The sequence below is a fragment of the Microcaecilia unicolor genome, chromosome 1, assembly GCF_901765095.1.
Source record: "Microcaecilia unicolor chromosome 1, aMicUni1.1, whole genome shotgun sequence".
In the NCBI taxonomy this organism is placed as follows: Eukaryota; Metazoa; Chordata; class Amphibia; order Gymnophiona; family Siphonopidae; genus Microcaecilia; species Microcaecilia unicolor.
Window position 1 is genome coordinate 41,613,039 of NC_044031.1, and position 23,384 is coordinate 41,636,422.

Sequence of the window (23,384 nt, forward strand, 5' to 3'; positions counted from 1 at the left end):
CTTAACTATTCTTTGATTGCAAAAAATGTTTCTTCCTATTTGTTTTATAAATATTTCCATGAAATTTCATTGAGTGACCCCAGGTCACGCTTTTTGAAAGCATGAAAAATTGATTCGTTTTTACCACTCAGGATTTTGTAGACCTCAGTCACATCCTGCCTCAAACCCTCATCATCTTTTCCTCATATGAGAGGCCTTCCATCCTCTTTATCACAATGTTTCTCTTCTTTGAACCGTTTCTAATTCTGCTATATCTTTTTTGAGATATGGCGACCAGAATTGAACGCAATACTCAAGATGAGGTCACACCATGGAGCAATGCAGAGGCATTATAATATTCTTGGTCTTATTTACCATCCTATTTGCTTCTTTGGCCGCTGCCACCACATATTAAGATTTCAGCATATTGTCTACAGTGGCACCTAGATCTTTTTCTTGGGTGCTTACTCCTAAGGTGAACCCTAGCATCAGGGAATTATGATTTGGATTGTTCTTCCAAGTGCATCACTTTGCATTTGTCCACATTAACTTTCGGTCTGCCATGTGGATGCCCAGTCTTCCTGTTGCCTAAGGTCTTACTGTAATATTTCACAGTCCACTTGTGTTTTTCAGAACTTTGAATAGTCATCTGCAAATTAATCACCTCGCTTGTTCCGCTTCCAGAACATTTATAAATATATTAATTAGCACCCAGTCCCAGTACAGATCTGTGCCGGCACTCCACTATTCACTCTCCTCTTTTGAGAAAAATGGCCATTTAAACCCTACCCTCTGTCTTCTGTCCAATAACCAATTCCTAATCCACAGAAGGACATTGCCTCCTATTCCATGATTCCTTCATTTTCTCAGGAGTCTTTCTCAAGGAACTTTGTTAAAAGCTTTCTGAAAATCTAGATACACTACATCAACCGGCTCACCTTTATCAACATGTTTATTCACGCCTTCAAAGAAATGAAACAAATTGGTGAGGCAAGACTTCCCTTGGCTGAACCCATGCTGACTCTGTCCCATTAAACCAATGTTTGTTCTATGTATTCTGTAATTTTATTCTTTATAATAGTTTCCACTGTTTTGCCTGGCACTGAAGTCAGGCTTACCAGTCTGTAACTCCCAGATCACCCCCTGGAACTCTTTTAAAATCGGCGTTACATTGGTCACCCTCCAATCTTCAGGTACTACAGACAGTTTTAACAGACAATTTTAACAACAGGTTACAGATCACTAACAGCAAAGCAACAATTTCATGCTTGAGTTCTTTCAGTATCCTGGGGTGTATGCCCTCCGGTCCAGGTGATTTATCACTCTTTAACTTGCTCATTATGTCTTCAAGGCTCACTGAGATGTTTCATTTCCTCCGCATCAGTACCCTTGAAAACCATTTCTGATATAGGTAGATCTCTTCTATCTTCTTCTGTAAAGGCCGAAGCAAAGAAGTCATTCAATTTCTCCACTATGGCCTTGTCCTCCCTGAGCGTCCCTTTTGCTCCTTCATGATCTAGTGGTCCCATGGATTCCATCACAGGCTTTTTGCTTCTGATATAGCTGAAAAGCTGTTACTATTAATTGTTGTCTCTGCGGCAAGTTTTCCTTCATATTCTCTTTAGCCTTCTTTATCAATGCTTTTCAGCTAGCTTGACAGTGCTTATGTTGCGTCTTACTTTCTTCATTTGGATCTCTTTTCCCATTCTTTGAAAGATGTTCCTTTGCTCTAATAACCTCTTTCACGTCACCTTTTAACCATGCTGGCTGTCGTTTGAGCTTTGTTAATACATGGAATATTCCAGTTGGCCTGAGAAGAAAAACAGGTCAAGGAGTTGATCAGTGGTCTCCCATATGGCAGCTGAATTGGGCTAGCTCCTAATTTTTATGTTTAAATCTGTTTATTAAATTTTCAATACAGAAGGAAAAGTCAACCACAAAACAAACAAAGGAAAGCATAGTACATGGGGCATAATACAAAGCCAAATTATATCTCAAAGGGCCTTGTTCCTTATGACCCGTCCCCAGGAAACATCCCCATTGGTAAGAACGTATTATAAACCATCCTTATAGTAAAATCCAAGCAAACATGTACCGTTAGCAGTAGCTCCTAATTTTTAAAAACATTTTGAATTCTGCTTTTACTTTGATGAAATGCACACCCTTTCTCAATCCATTCCCTTCCTGACATCGCGTGTGTCCAAGATTTCTACTGTATTTCCTGGATAAAAAATAGAGATGAAATGAAAACTCTGTGGTTCCATCTGTAACTGTTAAAACAGAACTGCTGTTTAACCTTCTTACCCTAGATGATTCCGCATGCCCACAAGACCTGACCGAGAGCATTGTTGGGTCTGGAGATTCGGTCCTGAGTGATGACACAAGCTGGTCTTTGGAAAATGGTAAGGTAGTTTTACAACTTCCCAACTCACAATAAAATTTGGAGGTTTTTGTATCTGATGCATTTGGTTCTTTCTTGCAGTGGATTCCTCCTATTCTGCCCTCATTGGAATGGAGAAAGTGGTCAGTGACTTTGCTGAGACTGGATCTGTCAGTCCCTTCATTGTGGTGAAAAACCCAACCACTGACAGTATGCAAGAAACATGTGGAAAAAGGAAGTGCAGCAGAGTGGAAGCTGGTAGGGACACACTGAGGTTAATTTTATAACAGTTAGCCTAGGTTTTGAGGTTGAGGAGGTGCCTATTTTATGAAAGCACATAAGCTCTTATGTTTCTTTATATAACACAAGCACAAATCCTGCTGAAATAGTACTTAGGGTGAAGCTGTAAATGTGAGCACATGAAGTATGTATGTATTTTATATTTAATTCTGTTTATTGACAGAAAAGGTAACTTACAAATAACACTGCAAAGTAACAATCTGAATGTCAATTGCCTTCATCACATTCATAAATTGGATTATGTTCTAGATTTTATTTATCCCCTCTCACTAGTCTCCCCCCCTCTCTCGTCCCTATCTCCAGTCCCCCCCTCCCATCCCCTCCCTTACCCTCCCCTCCCACAACATACATGATCTTATTAGCAATTATAACTATGATAAGAACTCTGATAAATCAGTTTAAGATTCGACTCCTCGCAAATGGTTGCAGTGTGTCCCAGAAATTCGCCCAATGTATGTATTTTATAAAATACACAAGTGAATCACTAAGGGTGTCTTTTTACTGAAGATTAGTGCACATTATCTCCAGCAGGGCCCATAGGAATAAAAGATATAAGAACATAAGAGTAAGCCATACTGGGTCAGACCAGTGGTTCACCTAGCCCAGTATCCTGTTTCTAATTATGGCCAGGCCAGGTCACAAGTACTTGGCAGAAACCCAAATTGTGGCAACATTCCATGCTGCAAATCACTGGGCAAGCAGTTGCTTCCCTATGTCTGTCTCAATAGTAGACTATGGACTTTTCCTCCAGGAACTTGACCAAACCTTTTTTTTTTTAAAACCCAGATACACTAACCTGTGGAGGAGTAGCCTAGTGGTGGACTTTGGTCCTGGGGAACTGAGGAACTGAGTTCGATTCCCGGCACAGGCAGCTCCTTGTGACTCTGGGCAAGTCACTTAACCCTCCATTGCCCCATGTAAGCCGCATTGAGCCCGCCATGAGTGGGGAACGCGCGGGGTACAAAAATGTAACAAAACAAACCTCCGTTACCACCTCCTCCGGCAAAGAGTTCCAGAGCTTAACTGTTCATTGAATGAAAAAAAATTTCCTCCTATTTGTTTTAAAAGTATTTCCATGTAATTTCCTTGAGTGTCCCCTAGTCTTTGTACTTTTGCAATGAGTACAAAATTGATTTCACTTCTACTCTTTCTGGGGTAGTTAATACGTGCTAATCTTTAGTTTAAAAAAGAAATCATTATTACTCCTATTTTGAAGAATCCTAAGTTTCAAATTATAGACCAGTAGCATCCATTCCAATGTTTGTTAAACTTCTGGAAGGGCTGATGTATGTCCAGTTGAATGATTATTTATCTAAGCACAATATTCTTCATCGTTCTTAGTCAGGGTTTAGGACAAGTTATACAGAAACTGTATTGGGCTCATTGTTGGATAAGACCAGGTCTTTACTGCAGTATAATCATAGCACTCTGATAATGCAGTTCGATCTTTTCAGCACTTTTGACTTGGTGGGCAATGAGATTTTATTACTGGAGCTTGAAAATATTGGCATAAAAGGTAGGGTTTTGAACTGCTTCAGAGGTTTTCTTTCATTTAGATCTTACAAAGTTTAAAAAAAAAAAAAAAAAGGTCTTTTCAGCTTTTTGAAGTAATCCTTGTGGTGTTCCAAAAGGATCTCCACATTCCCCTACACTATTTAATATCTTTTTATATTAAGGATTTTTGCTTGAGTCGCATGGATTTATGGAGTTGGGTAGCCTAGTTGTTAGTGCTATTTGTGACTACGGTGGCCACCAGAGCATTTATTTTAAGACTAGTAAAAAAGCCCCGTTTCTGATGCAAATGAAACGGGGGCTAGCAATGTTTTCTTCTGTGTGCATGTGGGAGTGTGTGTGTCCCTGCCCTCAGGCCTCTCTCCCCTCCCCCCTCTGAGTCCTTCACTGTTACAGAGCCAGCGATTTGATTTCATGCTCTGCTGTTTTCCTTCACTGACTGTGTTACAGAGAGGGCGGGGCAGACACTCATAGGGAAACCGGATATCTCGCCCCCTTCACACTTCCGGCTGGAGGCTTCATAGAACGTTGGTGTTGCTTTTTATATAGAGAGATTTGGGGAGAGGAAAAGAGGAGCCAGGGCAATTAGACCACCAGGCTTTTTTTTTTTTTTTTTTTTTTTTTTTTAATATTGGGAGTAGCTCGTCCGGGGCAGGGTGGTCAGGTTGGAGGGGGAGAAGGGGGTGCATCAAGACATAAACATGCTAGAAAGTCAAAGTGGGGACCCAACTTAGGGCTTGTCGAGCGTGGGATCCAGGGCACGGGTTGGGTCAAGCTGTTCTCCACATTGCTGCAAATATTCTTCACCTGATTTGATTTGTATTCATTTGGGGGGTAATGACTTATGTAGTACAAAGGGAGTGGATTTGATTTGATTCGTTTAATGAAACAAGACAATCTTATCTGTTATGTGTTCTTTTCCTAAGTCACGTATCGTTTGGTCGCGTATCCTTCCTCGGAGAGTTTGGAAAGGAGCCAGGAAGCCTGTAGCTATTGAGCATTTGCATTGGTGTGTGAATGCTGAAGTTTCAAAAATTCTTAGTAATTTGGGCGGTTTAGTTCATGAACATATCACGGCTGATTGTCCAGGACTGTATCGTCCTGATGGCGTTCGTCTTTCTAATATTGGATTGGATATATTTTTTAAGTACGATACAGGATTTGTTAGAAAGTTGTTTGGTGGGCAGATTGGCCGCAGCTGTTGGTGGGGGAGCAGTGACAAGATGTAGTCTGTCACCACTTGTGGTCAGATATGTGAGGTAAAGAGGCACCAGAGGTGGCAAATTGAATGTTTGGTGAAAGAGATGATTGATGGATAAGGGTAACTTATGGGTAGCACAGCCATGAGTGAAGTGTGGCTTGACGGCACCATGAGTCACCGAGAAAGAAGAGGGGAAAAGGGAGCCAGTTTCGCTACTGAATGGTTCCGAATATTGCAAGCCGCTTTAGGGTTGCCATCCTTTAATTTAAAATAGAATTGTTCTGGGTAATAAATATTTTGTAAACAGTGTATGACAAATAAGCTGTGGCCAAATTTTGCCAAGTAAAGTGTGTCATTGTTTTAGTAGAAGTTTATCCGTTAATATTAGAGCATTAGGCACACAGTAATGTGCGTACAATTCTGCACTAATCTCCTTTTGGTGCTGGCTTTATGTTTGCCACCTAGAGCCTGAAAAGAGCTGTGTTCCAGGCTGTTCCCCCAGGAATTGAGCTCCGGATGTTAGTCATATAAATTATTTTGATATCTACCTCAATATATCTAATAGAATAAATGTTCATGAGCAGAGGCCTCAGAGATTTGTCATGGTTTTTACCATTATCTACTATTATTATTATTTTTTGGCTGTTTCATTATCATCTGGGGCTTTTTTTGAGGGGGGTACTTGGGAGTACTGAGTACCAGCACCTTTTCCATTGTCTGCTAAAATTGACCCATCAGGCGTGGATGCTGTTTAAAAACACCATCCTGGAGGTTCAGGACAAATATATTCCACGTATTAGAAAAAAGGGAAAAAAGACTAAACGTCAGCCGGCGTGGCTAAACAGTAAGATAAAGGAAATCATTAGAGCCAAAAACAATCCTCAGAAAGTGGAGAAGAGAACCAACTGAAAGTAACAGGATAGATCATAAGGAATGCCAAGCCAAATGCAAAGCGGAGATAAGGAGGGCAAAAAAGGACTTTGAGAAGAAATTAGCGTTGGAAGCAAAATACATTAGTAAAAACTTTTTTAGATACATTAAAAGCAGGAAACCGGCCAAAGAGTCGGTTGGGCCGCTGGACGAAAATGGTGTTAAAGGGGCGATCAAGGAGGGACAAAGCCGTAGCGGAGAAATTACATGAATTCTTTGCTTCGGTCTTCACCGAGGAGGACTTTGGGGGGACACCGGTGCCGGAAAGAATATTTGAAGCGGGGGAGTCGGGAGAAACTAAACAAATTCTCTGTAACCTTGGAGGATGTAATGGGTCAGTTCAGCAAGCTGAAGAGTAGTAAATCACCGGGACCTGATGGTATTCATCCCAGAGTATTAATAGAACTAAAAATGAACTTTGCGGAGCTACTGTTAGAAATATGCAATCTGTCCCTAAAATCGAGTGTAATACCGGAAGACTGGAGGGTAGCCAATGTTACTCCGATTTTTAAGACAGGTTCCAGAGGAGATCCGGGAAATTATAGACCGGTGAGTCTGACGTCGGTGGCCCGGGGCACGATGGTGGAGGCTATTATTAAGAATAAAATTGCAGAGCATATACAAAAACATGGACTGATGAGACAAAGTCAGCACGGATTTAGTGAAGGGAAGTCTTGCCTCACCAATCTAATGCATTTTTTGAGGGGGTAAGCAAACATGTGGACAATGGGGAGCCGGTTGATATTGTATATCTGGATTTTCAGAAGGCGTTTGACAAAGTGCCGCACGAAAGACTCCTGAAGAAATTGCAGAGTCATGGAATCGGAGGTAGGGTATTATTATGGATTAAGAACTGGTTGAAAGATAGGAAGCAGAGAGTAGGATTGCGTGGCCAGTATTCTCAGTGGAGGAGGGTAGTTAGTGGGGTCCCGCAGGGGTCTGTGCTGGGTCCGTTGCTTTTTAATGTATTTATAAATGACCTAGAGATGGGAATAACTAGTGAGGTAATTAAATTCGCCGATGACACAAAATTATTCAGGGTCGTCAAGTCGCAGGAGGAATGTGAACGATTACAGGAGGACCTTGCGAGACTGGGAGAATGGGCGTGCAAGTGGCAGATGAAGTTCAATGTTGACAAGTGCAAAGTGATGCATGTGGGTAAGAGGAACCCGAATTATAGCTACGTCTTGCAAGGTTCCGCGTTAGGAGTTACGGATCAAGAAAGGGATCTGGTGTCGTCGTCGATGATACGCTGAACCTTCTGCTCAGTGTGCTGCTGCGGCTAGGAAAGCGAATAGAATGTTGGGTGTTATTAGGAAGGGTATGGAGTCCAGGTGTGCGGATGTTATAATGCCGTTGTATCGCTCCATGGTGCGACCGCACCGGAGTATTGTGTTCAGTACTGGTCTCCGTATCTCAAAAAGATATAGTAGAATTGGAAAAGATACAGCGAAGGGCGACGAAAATGATAGTGGGGATGGGACGACTTTCCTATGAAGAGAGGCTGAGAAGGCTAGGGCTTTTCAGCTTGGAGAAGAGACGGCTGAGGGGAGATATGATAGAAGTGTATAAATAATGAGTGGAATGGATCGGGTGGATGTGAAGCGACTGTTCACGCTATCCAAAATACTAGGACTAGAGGGCATGAGTTGAAGCTACAGTGTGGTAAATTTAAAACGAATCGGAGAAAATTTTTCTTCACCCAACGTGTAATTAGACTCTGGAATTCATTGCCGGAGAACGTGGTACGGGCGGTTAGCTTGACGGAGTTTAAAAAGGGGTTAGATAGATTCCTAAAGGACAAGTCCATAGACCGCTATTAAATGGACTGGAAAAATTCCTCATTTTTAGGTATAACTTGTCTGGAATGTTTATACGTTTGGGGAGCGTGCCAGGTGCCCTTGACCTGGATTGGCCACTGTCGGTGACAGGATGCTGGGCTAGATGGACCTTTGGTCTTTCCCAGTATGGCACTACTTATGTACTTATGTACTTATGTACATGGTCCCCAAGTTTTAACGAAAGTGCTCAGGCTCTACACACCAGTTCTGCCTTGTCATAGATTCTGTGACTGGTTGCAGGGGACCTGACTATTGTGGGGTGAGTCCCTCAGTGATCACCCCCACCCCTATAGGGTGGCCTGGCATTTGAGTACCGGCACCTTTTTTGATAGAAAAAAATGCACTGATTATCATCCATTAATCCAAGTATTTTTATGAAGTTGTAAAGGAGTTAAACTGTTGTTTTCTGTTTAGTATCTAAATTGATCCTGTTTCAACTTGTCAGAAATCTGATTTATGGGAAACTGTCTTACATACATAAATGTTTCTATAAAAAAAAAGTTTTTTAATTTGCACAAAAGATCACTGAAAAACACCACTAAAAACGGCACAACCAGGCTCTTGCCCTCCCCCAGTCTAGAATATTATATTGTAAGCATGCTGTTTTGACTGTTAATTTTGTAATATGCAGTGTTCATATCATGCATTTCGAACAAAAAACAGGAGTGGGAATGACCACTGCGATGAGTCAGATGACGTTCAATAACCCCCAAATTCTATAAATGAAACCTTAATTTGTGTGCGCGAATTTGGCTGCATGGCTAAATGCATGCACAACTTAATTGGTTAACAAGTCAGTCAGTGCCAATAATTGGTACTTAACCAATTAACGGCACTAATTGGCTTTAATTAGAATTTACACGCACAACTTTCTAGGTACATTCTATAAAGTGGTGCGTGCAAATTCTAACAGGCATAGCTAAAAAGGGGGCATGGGTGTGGAATGGGTAGGTCGTGGGCATTTCAAAGAACTATGTGCACTGTTATGGAATATACCCAATCTACGCCTAAGTTAGGCGCAGGTATTTAAGTCTGGTTTTAGGTGGCCTAAATGGGTGTGCCTAAATTTGAGTCACAAGAACAGCCTATTCTATAAACTACACCTAACTTTAGATGTAGCTTTATAGAATCGCATTAAGTGTGTGGTTTTTTGGTTCCGATTTTTAAGGCACCATTTATACAATTTGGCCTTAAGTCTTTATTGTGTGACGCTATAACGTTTGCTTCAAAACAGTACATCAAACGAAAGGAAAAACAGGTTCCACTGGAGCATGTATTTTCCATCCAAAACAAAATTGTATTCAGAATGTGTTGCTGTGGTCCTCTGTTTCCCTGGTTAGTACCAAGCCTCACCAAGACATGCAGTGTGTACTGCAAATGAGCCCTATCACAGACATCAAACCCAAGCCATAGGGTCTGCGCCTCTTCCTTCGAGGAATATAGGTAGACTCCTCAGACAGAAAGGTGTCATGTGACACTGGTTCTACCAGGTAGGAGCCTTGATCTTTCTCTTCTGAGAGAGTTTTTTACTCTCCTGTTCCCTTTTTGCACCAACCCCCCCCCCCCCTCCCCTTGCGTATAAAAAGTGATATAGAAGGTGGGTGGTTCTGGCAGTTGACTCAGTGAGGTTACTCACCTGTAACAAATTGTTCCTGGACACAAGGTAAATGAGCCACACACTCATATGAGTGACATCACCCCTGATAGTTCCAGGTCAGATCCATTCCCTAGAAGAGTCTGGAAAAACTCTCTGGGCTTGTTCAAGCATTCTCTCCTGTATAACTGTTGCTCCTCCCCCTCGGTCTATTGCATAGCTTGGGCAATTTCAACCCAAAGGGAAGGTAGGAGGGATTATGTGGCTGATTTATCCAGCTGTCAATGGAGAATGCCTGTTAGAAGGTAAGCTACCTAACTTTCTTCACGGACAAGCAGGATATAATCAACAACACATACGGGTGCAAGGGTGTTTGATTTTTCCAAAGTGGACAGGAGGCCCTTGCAACCCAGGAGTAACTGCTATGGTTGGTGGAAGTCAATAGGGGGAAAAAATATGAAAGTTAGAGACAGCTAAAGCCCAACTGGTGACTCTCAGAAGAGGATATGTCAACATATCCTGTAGGATAAAATATGCTTCCACATAAACAGTATTGTGAACTAGGTTATGCAAGCCTCAAATGTGGAACTTCAAGAAATACTTGTTAGGGTTTTCTGCATGTGATAAAACTTGAAAAGTTACCTTAGAAGACACACTGATGGATAATCCTAATAAATAATAATTGGACCCTGACACTCCAGCTCTTCCCGGTAATAATCAGGTGTATCTGTGTTGAGATTACACTGTAAAATTGCAACTAGAGAGCATGGCTTTAGTACCATGATGATGAGAATAGATGCAGATGTGAAATCTTGTCCCCAAGTATCGGAATGTGACAAGAGGTAGAGATGAAACATGAGCTGTCTGAAATCAGCCAGCCCGGGAGAGAATTTTCAAAGATTCTTTATTCAAAGGCACTAGAGAAATTTCTCTGGTGCCTTTGAATAAATAATCTTTGAATATTCTTTCCAGGGCTGGAAGTCAGTTTGCCACCCTCTGCTCCTGTGTTGCTTTTCTTTGGCGTTTGTGGAGGGTTTATCCTGCTTCTCCTTTTTGGCACTTTGAAATCAGCCAGCGCCAGTATGATGTTGGTGGTCCATGTATTAGGTTTGCTGTACTATTACACATCAACAGTGTAATGAATGGAGAGACTAGGAAAAAGTACCATAGAAGTGGATAACTGATCTAGAAGGAAAAGCAACCTCCCCTATTTAAATCATGGGGTGAACCTAGGGTACCACTCTGGGTTGGAAAGGACTTAAGACAGAAGGGTAGTGAAGGGTTTAGATTTTGTGTACTCAATTTGCATAGAAGAGAGCTAAGACAGAAATGACTGCAGACTCGTTGCATGGAAGCTTGAAGCCATGTCTCAACAAGCACCTTAAAAGATGTGCCAAGTACCCAATTAATATATGATGAAGGATTGTAGAAACAGGTGTTGTGTAATAAGAGCTCCCTGAAGTGGGAGGCATACTTCCCAGTTCATGTCTTCTATTTGCTGTTTGCACGGGGATGGCAGTTATTGTGGTTGCAAGTATTCACATATCTATTTGGTAAATCTCTGACATTTTCACGGTTGGATTAATGTGATATTGACTGAACTGCTTAGTACATGTGGCATTTTGTCAACCATTGGTGTGAAGCCTATCTTCATAAACCTTCCTCCTTTAACTAGTATATCCTTGCATTCAGGTTGGACACAGGCATAGACATGGGCAGATGCAAGTGTCTAGGATGGTCAGTAATGCAGTAAAAGTGCAAGATATGGCTGTTCATTATGGAAAATTATACTGACTATTGTATTAAGATAACCAACCTGCTTCATTATGACATGGCCATATGGAAGATGTCAACATAGCTGTTCAGGTGACCGGGTTGAGGGTAGACTGCATGGCTAGAATTCCAAGAAAGAAGATGAAGGGGGTGAGAGGATCACAGTGAAGGACAGAAACAAAAAATGTGAGTGCTAGAATAGGTCTCCTTGTTGGGAGGGGCAGAGATAGAGTTTGAGCTTGTATAAGAAATTAATCAGTTGGAGAGTGTTTGTTTCCACACCTACTAATGATGGGGCCAGTAGTTGATGCTATTTACAGATCCCACATGAGTACTCACTGGAAAAGGAGGTGGTTGGAAGAGTCTGAGGCAGCTGTGGTTTGGATGGGAGCCATACAGCAGTAAAGATGTGCAGTTGAATCTGAGAAGGAGAAGTTTATAATCGCACATAGGATATACTTGTATATAAATAATTGTACTTGTTTTCGGCAGGTGGGAGTTTTGTACATAATTTTGGTAACTTCCCATTTGTCCCTGTACAATCAGCTAGAAAATACTGGTCTCGGCGTGGTAGATGAGGTTGGCCCTTTCACCATCAGATAACCTCGACTTGAAACGTGAGGGAAACTGTGAGCTTCTTTTTCTTTTCAGCATCCTTCTTAATATTGTAATGTGTTTCTACTTTTGTGTCTGTTTGTTTTGGTTCTTTGTGTGGGTCTTAGGTAGTCCCACACCTACCCACCCATATTGCAATTCTCAGAGTGTGTGACCGGTGTAGAGGACCTGCACTGACAGAGCCGGTGCATCACCACAACTCTACCTGACTGCACCGCCTGCAGACAGGGCAGAAAGGACACATGGCTATTCCTATCATTCCCCTGCCCCCTTTACGAATGATGGCGGTGGAAGGATAGTAGTGATGTTTGAGACCTTCTTCATAAGGAGTTAGTTGACTTGGACCAGATGTAGATATATGAAGGAGGAGTCACCTTCTTCCCTAAAATGAATAGCAGTGCAGGGATCCTAGTCTGACCTAGCAGCCTTATTGGCATGAGTGCAACACAGGCAAGTGGACCATGGAGATGGTTGATGTATGGATTGCTTCCAGTTCTCCCCCATCCCCCTCACACTGCAAAGGATACCATGGGAACCATTGAAGCTGGGGCTCACTGATGACAGTTTAAAATCATAGAAGCTTTTTTAGGAGGAACAGCTTTATCATATCGTGCCACTTCGAGATTGTGCTTTTAAACATTGAAGGTGGTTCTTTCTAGCACAGAGAAAGAGACAGGAAAAAAACAATAATTTTCTTGGTGCTTAGGTGTCAGTGAGGAGCCTTTTGAGGAGAGAGCTTTTTCTAGCAATGAAAAAAAAAAAAACGGCCTTACTAGTTTGCGGGTGAGGGCCCTCTGACCTCCATCCACACTCTGAATCATATCCATAGATGAACTGAAGCAGTCCTTGGTTATGGGCTTTAAAGATCCTTGGATAGTTCGCCAAACCTTAGGCGCTGTTAGCCTATGGAGAACCGAATATAACTTCCAGTGGACATCATCTCAAGACCCCTTTGAGCGGCCACACAGGCACCACATGTAGGTTGTTTTCATCAAACGGTTGAAAGCCAGCAAGCATGACCTCAGGATTAACAGGCTACTGTCTTTGCTTTCAAGCAGTGTGACAGGAATGAAGTCCTACAGGTGCTGTCAGTAATATCTTTTGGATGTGAATGCTGTCCTGGGATGCATATTCCTCATCCAGTCTTAGAGACTCATGGGCACTGTATCTAAGCTCCTTGGGTGTACTGGCAGAGTCAGTTTTCTCCATTTAGGCAGAAATAAGGACCCACAAGTGCTTTTACTGAGCTCTGTGGGTGAAGAATCATTAGGTGAAGCACATTTATCTTTTAGGCACTGAAAATCCATGGGTATTGTGTGTGAGCCCCTTGGATGCAGGGCCGCCGAGAGACTGGGCCAGGCCCGGGACGTTGTCGCCGCCCCCCTGAGGGGGGGCCCGGCGCCACAGTCCCACCTGCCTCCGCCACGGGCCGGGCCCCTTCCACCCGAACCCCCGCCAGCAGAAGTGCTGTCTTCTGACTCTGGTGTGCAAGACGTCAGACGCACAGAAGCCCTGCACAGTACAGCGAAGATCAGCTGAGAGGAGTGCATCTGTGTAGGGCCGCGCATGCCAGAGTCAGAGACAGCACTTCTGCTTGCGGGGGTTCGGGTGAACGGGCCTGGTGGCGGATGGACTGCGGTGCCGGGCCCCCCTTGGAGGCCCGGGCCCCGGGAATTTTGTCCCCCCTGTCCCCCCCCCTCTCGGCGGCCCTGCTTGGATGTATTGAAAATGCTCTGCTAGTACCAATATTTGGCCCTTTGGAGAGTGCCTTTGATTTCATCTTCAGAGATAACCACTCCCTTTTCTTGTTTCCTCCTTTCCTTTTTTTCTTAATTTAGTGGAGAGAGAGCCGGAATCCATACTGCTTTGCTGGATGGATGAAGCAGTCTGAGAGAGAGGAGCATTGACCGCTAGGAGCACTCATGCATGCCTGGAGAGTTTTTTTTCAGACTCTTCTGGGTTCTGAGAGAGTGGATCTGACCTGGAGCTGTCAGGGATGGCTTCACCTTTTGTATGGGTGGCTGAAAAGATCCTGCTTGTCCATGGAGAATGATCTTGCTCCTTTCAGGGATTTGAAGGCAACAGTAATGCCTTTGATTCCTACACATTCGTCCCTGAAAAGTCCGTTAACGAGTGCCCATCTTTCAAATGAGATTGGGGCCTTGGGGACATGCTTTGATATCTCTGACCCCTTCGCCCTCCGTGGACTGGAGTGGCACATCTGTTGTGCTCACTGTGGAATGGTGACAAACTTTGAAAACTTGTGGTGGCTCTTCTCTAAAGTTTTTTATATTATGCAAACAAAACCAGAGCAAACCTAGTATGAAGCTACTTGTGACGTGTATAATTTTATTGCCTTAGATGAGACTTCATCACAGTATCTATATCTGAGAGAGGAGATGAACTGCTTCCCTGAGCCTGGTAAGGTTGTCTTGGATCATTTTACAGCATCTGCCTATTTAATGAACAGTAAACTGTGAGGTACTCAACATGGTCAGATATAGAATGACTTAGTTTAACTCAAGAAGGGCATTGGTCAGTCAAGAGCAGTGTTTTTCAAACTACCTACCATTGGGTGTGTTCATGATGTAGCTTGCAACACAAACTTCCTATGGAGGGGGTAATTTTACAGCAGGCCACACAAGCACCTATTGTTAATCTTTTATTAACAGAGATGCCTTTGTGCTTTTATAAAATTCTAGGGGTAAAACAGCAGAGATTGTGCCTAGGTTGAAGCTGAGAAAATGTATGCCTGCTCAGAAGCCATAAATGGTATTGTGTATCATCTTTTGTACTTGTCCCCTACCGGACTTGGCGAATGCCTTTATGGTATTATGTAAGCTACATTGAGCCTACAAATATGTGGGAAAATGTGGGATACAAATGTAACAAATAAAATAAATAAACGCGCATATTTTGTAAACTATGCACATAAATTACGACTCTGCCTGCATTCCATGCAGACCCCGCCCCAGAATATGCCTACATGTGGATCGCAGACTAGATGGACGTGCAGGTCTTTTTCTGCGTCATCTTACTATGTTACTATGTGCCACCCTGCACTACGCATACTTTTTACACACGCAATCTGTAGGGTAATTTATAAAAGCCATTTTACACGTGAAAAAAAAGTTTATAAAATTTAATCCCACAGTGTCCGCATGCTCTTCACTCAAGCAAGTCATCTTTTTTTTTATTAACCCCAAGAAGGCAAGTTGACAAAGATTCCTGGATGAGCTGCTCTCGATGAGAATGTAGTTTCATTGTCAAGATTTTAGCCAGTGGGGCTGGAGGTGCCCAGGGGGACGGTGTGTTCCGTAGCCACTTCTGACACCTTTGGTTTTCTCTTACAGCAGATTTTTCCTATTCTGCCCTCGGTGGATTGCAGAAAGTAGTGAACGAATTTGCTGAAAATGGGTTTTTTGGACAGTTTTCTACAGTCAGTGCCTCAGCCAGTAGCAATACACAAGACATCAGTGTGAAGACTAAAAGCCAAAGGCTGAAGGCCGGTAAGCCCTTAATAGTATGTAGTTTTAATAGGCTTCTCATAAGTACATAAGTAGTGCCATACTGGGAAAGACCAAAGGTCCATCTAGCCCAGCATCCTGTCACCGACAGTGGCCAATCCAGGTCAAGGGCACCTGGCACGCTCCCCAAACGTAAAAACATTCCAGACAAGTTATACCTAAAAATGCGGAATTTTTCCAAGTCCATTTAATAGCGGTCTATGGACTTGTCCTTTAGGAATCTATCTAACCCCTTTTTAAACTCCGTCAAGCTAACCGCCCGTACCACGTTCTCCGGGCAACGAATTCCAGAGTCTAATTACACGTTGGGTGAAGAAAAATTTTCTCCGATTCGTTTTAAATTTACCACACTGTAGCTTCAACTCATGCCCTCTAGTCCTAGTATTTTTGGATAGCGTGAACAGTCGCTTCACATCCACCCGATCCATTCCACTCATTATTTTATACACTTCTATCATATCTCCCCTCAGCCGTCTCTTCTCCAAGCTGAAAAGCCCTAGCCTTCTCAGCCTCTCTTCATAGGGAAAGTCGTCCCATCCCCACTATCATTTTCGTCGCCCTTCGCTGTACCTTTTCCAATTCTACTATATCTTTTTTGAGATACGGAGACCAGTACTGAACACAATACTCCAGGTGCGGTCGCACCATGGAGCGATACAACGGCATTATAACATCCGCACACCTGGACTCCATACCCTTCCTCAGATCTAGCAGAGTTGCCAGTACTTTTTTGTCAGGTTTGTTGTGCCATTATGTTTTGTCCTAAGTTCACCTGGTACTGTATGTCATGAGAGCAGTGGCTCTATGTCAGGATGTTTTGTAAAACAGATCAGTCGTGCCAGAAGAGCCCATAGCACTACCAATAGAAAATGTTTTCTGACCCCTGCCCTGAAGAGCTTTAGGAGGAAGTTATATGACAAACAAGATAGAGGGGTAATGCAGCAACAAGATTTCACACTGAGAAGAGAGGCAGACTGACAAAAGGGGTGGGATTTAAAGTGAATCGTACAAGGGACAAACAGGGCATGTTCTACAGTTAGGGATCTGGATTTTATGTTAATTACTGCCTTTTCAGAATCTGAGTTCAAGTCGATACAATCAGGTACACAAGTTATTTCCTTCTCCAGGTGGACTTAAAATGTAAGGTATGCCTGAGACAAAGGAGGGTCACAAGGCATGTCATGGGACAAGCAGGATTTTGAACCCTGGCTTTTCTGGTTCTCAACCTGCTTATCTAGCCACTCGCTTTCTCCCCTGCCCTGCCCTGTGCGGATTTGTGAGTGTTGCCTTTGTTCTCCTTCTGGCCAGCCTTACCAGCAGCTTCTGCTCCCTGGGGCTTGTTTACTAAACTGCATTAGATGCTCGATGCAGCTTTTAATGCATGTGAACAGTGTCCCATTGCATTTTACTGTTGGCGTGCAATAATTTCTAACACAGAAATTCCTGTGGAGGAGTAGCCTAGTGGTTAGTGCAGTGGACTTTGATCCTGGGGAACTGAGTTCGATTCCCACTGAAGCTCGTTGTGACTTTGGGCAAGTCACTTAACCCTCCATTGCCCCAGTTACAAATAAGTACCTGTATGTACTATGTTAACCGCTTTGAATGCAGAAAAAACACAGAAAGGCAGTATATCAAGTCCCTTTCCCTACCAGGGAGCATGGTATGGGTAGGGCTGTGCCTAGCAGTTGACATTCTTACCATGCTTTAACCTCAAACATGGTCAGTAACGCAGTGCAGTTAGTTACATCTCCAAAGGTGTAGCTATCTGATTCTATGTTATAGGCCGTGTCATTGAAATGCACATTAGTGATACTTCTCTGTGTTAACTACACAGCTGTCGGCCCCCAACATTTAACACAGAGGTCTTGCAACAAACATGACTTAACTGTTCCTGCTAATGTGCATTAGGTATGAAACCTTAGCATATCTTTCCCCTCCCTTATGCTTTCATGTTCTCTCTAGCCTCACTTTCATGTCTTGGGAGTGGAAGAGTAGCCTAGAGATTAGAGCAATGGGCTTTGATCCTGGTGAAGTGGATTTGATTCCCATTGCAGCTCCTTGTGACTTGTTAACCCTCCATTGCCCCAGGAACAAAATAAGTACTTGTATAGAATATGTAAACCACTTTAATTGTAACTACAGAAAGGTGGTATATCAAGCCCCCTTCCCCCCCCTCCCCCCACGCACACGCACACTTTTGGTCTCCAATAAATCATTCCCTATTTTTGGTTAGTGTGGAGCTGCTTGAATTAATATCCCATGGGTGATGCTATTATTGAGAGCCAGTAGCTCATTCCTCCTGTACAGCAGATTTGATTAGGCTGTTTTTCTTCGTCTTTTAGATTTATGTCATGCCTCACCAAGAGTCTCCATAGACAGTACAAATAATCCTCCGCAAAGACTGCGAACCCAAGCTGTGCAGTGTGGGCTCTCAAGTAAGTGCTTCTACTTCCTGGAGCGATGTTGGCAAACCTGTGGCATGAGTGTGTGCGTGTGTTAAGTGACATTCGTAACCAATTCAAGTGATACACCAGAAATGCAACTGCCAAAAGATATGATGTCCCACTGATGCTGGCACCACCCAATATAGTCATTCAGAGGGTAATTCTATAGCAGTGTGCCTATACCTAGACGCTTGTTTGATGCTTTTCTGTGAAGAAAAGGAGGGACCAACTTTGTTTAAGCATAATTGGTTTCCTCTTTCCCAGACCAGACTAGTGTCATAGGCAGACACCCAATTTTGGAGCCATAATCCTCCCACCCCCACAGGTGATCCAGCCCCCCCCCCCCCCCCCCCCCCCCCCCCAATTCCTTTTCACTAGCAGCAAGAAGGGACTAATACACACTGCTCACACAGGCCACACAGCCTTCCCTCTCACATACTCCTGCCTGTGCGGAACTGGAGTGTTCCATAAGAAGGAAGGCTGTAGGGTTGGCGCAAGCAGTATGCATCAGTCGCTGCTCACTGCCAGCGAAAAAATAGTGTTTAAAAGTACGCAGGAGGGAGAGATGCCAAGAGTTTTCAGCTGGTGGAGCTTGAGGATCCCCACCAGCCACATCATAGGTGTGCTGCCACTGGGTGGCCCTGAGCCCAAAGGTGGTGGGCCTATGCCCACTTGGACACACCCATGGCTAAGCCCCCTAGTCACAGTCCACTGGGTTATATCCCCTGACAAGCATACCGAGTTAGGGGAAAGCGAAGATACTTCTCCGAGGACAAGCAGGCTGCTTGTTCTCACTGATGGGTGACGTCCTCGGCAGCCCCTCCAATCGGAATCTTCCTAGCAAAGTCCTTTGCTAGTCCTCGCGCGCCCGCGCGCACCGCGCATGCGCGGCCGTCTTCCCGCCCGAAACCGGCTCGAGCCGGCCAGTCTTCTTTCGTCCGCACTCGGTACGGCTGTGTTTTTTGTCGTGTCGAGCCCCGGAGAGTCGACCTCGCGCGTCCGTTATCTAAATCGACGTGTTTTTCTTCGGAAAAGTTTCTTTTTCGTTCGGAAAGTGCTCCGAAAACCCCCCTGGGTTTCGTTTGCCCCTTCCCGTATTTCCAGTTTTGCCCCGGTAAGTTTTCTTTTCGTCGTCGGGGGTAGGCCTCTTTTCGGCCTCGGTCGAGATTTTTCTCCCTTAAAGTTTTGGTGCTCCAAATTCGTCATTTCGGATTTTGACTTCGCCGGCGTGATTTTTCCGCCCATGACATCGAAGCCTTCCAGCGGCTTCAAGAAGTGCACCCAGTGCGCCCGGGTAATCTCGCTCACTGATAGGCACTCTTCGTGTCTTCAGTGTCTGGGGGCCGAGCACCGTCCCCAGAACTGTAGTCTGTGTTCCCTCTTACAAAGGCGGACTCAAGTAGCGAGATTGGCCCAGTGGAACGTTTTGTTCTCGGGCTCTTCGTCGGCATCGGCACCGGGGTCATCGTGTGCATCGACGTCATCAGCGTCCAGACCTTCATCCTTGGCTGCCAGTGCATCGAGTGCATCGAGGCATCGGCCCTCTGCATCGGCGCCGAGACATCGGATAGCTGCATCGACGTCGGTGGTACCGGGACCTCGTCTCCTGATGTCGTCGGACGGTGGTGCATCGGGTGGAGTGAAAGGTGAGGGCTGTCCTTTCCCCTGCTGGTGGCGGTGAGCCCTCGGGTGGGTCTCCTCCTACCCTGAGGGCTCCTGCGGTACAGCCCCCCCGAGATCGACCCTCTTCGGTCTCGGCCCCGAGGAAGCGACGGATGGATTCTACGTCCTCCTCGTCGGTGCCGGGGAGCTCCGGTGACATGCTTCGGAAGAAGTCGAAGAAGCATCGACACCGGTCCCCTCCCCGCGTCGGCACCGAGAGCTCTGGGTCGCCGAGGGAGTCGGCACCCAGCAGGCATCGGCACCGATAGGACCGCTCACCCTCTGTTCAGGAGGTGTCGATGCGCTCCAATCTGGACAGCCCGGAACAGCCTCCACGCCCGGAACAGGTTCTGACGTCGACGCCTGCATCGACCTCTATGCCTTTCTCTTCAGCCGCTCTGAACGAGAGCCTCCGGGCCGTTCTCCCAGAGATTCTGGGAGAGCTGTTGCGCCCTACCCCTCCGGTACCGGCGGTGCTTGCGCCTCCGGTACCGTCGAGCGTGGCGCCGGCTGGCCCATCGCCCGGGGTGAGGTCCCCGACGTCGGTACCGCGTGCGGTGCCGACTGCGGCCACCTCCCAGGAGGGCTCCCCGACTACGTCGGCGGAGGGAGCTTCGCCGATGCGGGCCAGGGAGTCTACCTCTCGACGCCCCCATCGTGGACGTGGCTCCACTGAGTCGAGCCGGGCGAGGTTGCAGACACAGGTTCGTGAACTTGTGTCTGACACCGAGGGTGAGGCCTCGTGGGAGGAAGAAGAGGACCCCAGATATTTCTCTGACGAGGAGTCTGAGGGTCTTCCTTCTGATCCCACTCCCTCTCCTGAAAGACAGCTTTCTCCTCCCGAGAGTCTGTCTTTTGCTTCCTTTATCCGGGAGATGTCTACGGCCATCCCCTTCCCGGTGGTTGTGGAGGACGAGCCCAGGGCTGAAATGTTTGAGCTCCTGGACTATCCTTCTCCACCTAAGGAAGCGTCCACTGTTCCCTTGCAACATGTCCTAAAAAAGACATTGCTTGCGAACTGGACCAAGCCGCTAACTAATCCCCACATCCCCAAGAAGATCGAGTCCCAGTACCGGATCCATGGGGACCCAGAGCTGATGCGCACCCAGTTGCCTCACGACTCTGGAGTTGTGGATCTGGCCCTAAAGAAGGCTAAGAGTTCTAGGGAGCATGCTTCGGCGCCCCCGGGCAAAGACTCTAGAACCTTAGACTCCTTTGGGAGGAAGGCCTACCATTCCTCTATGCTTGTGGCCAAGATCCAGTCTTACCAGCTCTACACGAGCATACACATGCGGAATAATGTGCGGCAGTTGGCGGGCTTGGTTGATGCTCTTCCCCCTGAGCAAGCCAAACCTTTTCAGGAGGTGGTCAGGCAGCTGAAGGCGTGCAGAAAATTCCTGGCCAGAGGAGTGTATGACACTTTTGATGTTGCGTCCAGGGCCGCTGCTCAAGGTGTGGTGATGCGCAGGCTCTCATGGCTGCGTGCCGCCGACCTGGAGAATAGACTCCAGCAGCGGATTGCGGACTCGCCTTGCCGTGCGGACAATATTTTTGGAGAGAAAGTCGAACAGGTGGTAGAGTCTCTCCACCAGCGGGACACCGCATTCGACAAGTTCTCCCGCCGGCAGCCTTCAGCTTCTACCTCTACAGGTAGACGATTTTTTCGGGGGAAGGAAGACTGTTCCCTATACTTCTGGTAAGCGTAGGTACAATCCTCCTTCCCGACAGCCTGCGGCCCAGGCTAAGCCCCAGCGCGCTCGCTCTCGTCAGCAGCGTGCGCCTCAGCAAGGCCCCGCGGCTCCCCAGCAAAAGCAAGGGGCGAGCTTTTGACTGGCTCCAGCAGAGCATAGCCGCAGTACAAGTATCAGTGCCGGACGACCTACCGGTCGGGGGGAGGTTGAAAGCTTTTCACCAAAGGTGGCCTCTCATAACCTCCGACCAGTGGGTTCTGCAAATAGTCCGGCAAGGATACACCCTCAATTTGACTGCAAAACCTCCAAATTGTCCACCGGGGGCTCAGTCTTACAGCTTCCAGCACAAGCAGGTACTTGCAGAGGAACTCTCCGCCCTTCTCAGCGCCAATGCGGTCGAGCCCGTGCCATCCGGGCAAGAAGGGCTGGGATTCTATTCCAGGTACTTCCTTGTGGAAAAGAAAACAGGGGGGATGCGTCCCATCCTAGACCTAAGGGCCCTGAACAAATATCTCGTAAAAGAAAAGTTCAGGATGCTTTCCCTGGGCACCCTTCTCCCCATGATTCAGCAAAACGATTGGCTATGCTCTCTGGACTTGAAGGATGCCTACACTCACATCCCGATACTGCCAGCTCACAGACAGTATCTGCGATTTCAGTTGGGCACACGCCACTTCCAGTACTGTGTGCTACCCTTTGGGCTCGCCTCTGCGCCCAGGGTGTTCACCAAGTGCCTGGCTGTGGTAGCAGCGGCACTTCGCAGGCTGGGGGTGCATGTGTTCCCATATCTCGACGATTGGCTGGTGAAGAACACATCCGAGGCAGGAGCCCTGCAGTCCTTGCAGATGACTATTCGCCTCCTGGAGCTACTGGGGTTTGTGATAAATTACCCAAAGTCCCATCTTCTCCCAGTGCAGAAACTCGAATTCATAGGAGCTCTACTGGATTCTCGGACGGCTCGTGCCTATCTCCCAGAGACGAGAGCCAACAACTTGTTGTCCCTCGTCTCGCGGGTGCGAGCGTCCCAGCAGATCTCAGCTCGGCAGATGTTGAGATTGCTGGGCCACATGGCCTCCACAGTTCATGTGACTCCCATGGCCCGTCTTCACATGAGATCTGCTCAATGGACCCTAGCCTCCCAGTGGTATCAGGCCGCTGGGGATCTAGAAGACGTGATCCACCTGTCCACGAGTTTTCTCGAATCCCTGCATTGGTGGACGATTTGGTCCAATTTGACTCTGGGACGTCCTTTCCAAATTCCTCAGCCACAAAAAGTGCTGACCACGGATGCGTCTCTCCTGGGATGGGGAGCTCATGTCGATGGGCTTCACACCCAAGGAAGTTGGTCCCTCCAGGAACGCGGTCTACAGATCAATCTCCTGGAGTTGCGAGCGATCTGGAACGCTCTGAAGGCTTTCAGAGATCGGCTGTCCCATCAAATTATCCAAATTCAGACAGACAACCAGGTTGCCATGTACTATGTCAACAAGCAGGGGGGCACCGGATCTCGCCCCCTGTGTCAGGAAGCCGTCAGCATGTGGCTCTGGGCTCGCCGTCTCGGCATGGTGCTCCAAGCCACATATCTGGCAGGCGTAAACAACAGTCTGGCCGACAGACTGAGCAGGATTATGCAACCTCACGAGTGGTCACTCAACTCCAGAGTGGTGCGCCAGATCTTCCAAGCGTGGGGCACCCCCTTGGTGGATCTCTTCGCATCTCGAGTGAACCACAAAGTCCCTCAGTTCTGTTCCAGGCTTCAGGCCCCCGGCAGACTGGCATCGGATGCCTTCCTCCTGGATTGGGGGGAGAGCCTGCTGTATGCTTATCCTCCCATTCCTCTGGTGGGGAAGACTTTGTTGAAACTCAAGCAAGACCGAGGCACCATGATCCTGATTGCTCCTTTTTGGCCGCGTCATATCTGGTTCCCTCTTCTTC

General features: G+C 46.1%; 1 protein-coding gene across 1 annotated transcript in view; it reads left to right on the plus strand.

The window, feature by feature from the left end:
• Positions 1–23,384, plus strand: part of LOC115466151 — a 168,293-nt gene that overhangs the window by 59,189 nt on the left and 85,720 nt on the right. Inside the window, exons 11-15 of the mRNA XM_030197264.1 lie at positions 2,289–2,381; positions 2,462–2,617; positions 14,487–14,546; positions 15,479–15,634; positions 17,995–18,087. Coding sequence (XP_030053124.1) covers positions 2,289–2,381; positions 2,462–2,617; positions 14,487–14,546; positions 15,479–15,634; positions 17,995–18,087 — 558 coding nt within the window. The remainder of the gene's footprint in view (positions 1–2,288; positions 2,382–2,461; positions 2,618–14,486; positions 14,547–15,478; positions 15,635–17,994; positions 18,088–23,384) is intronic.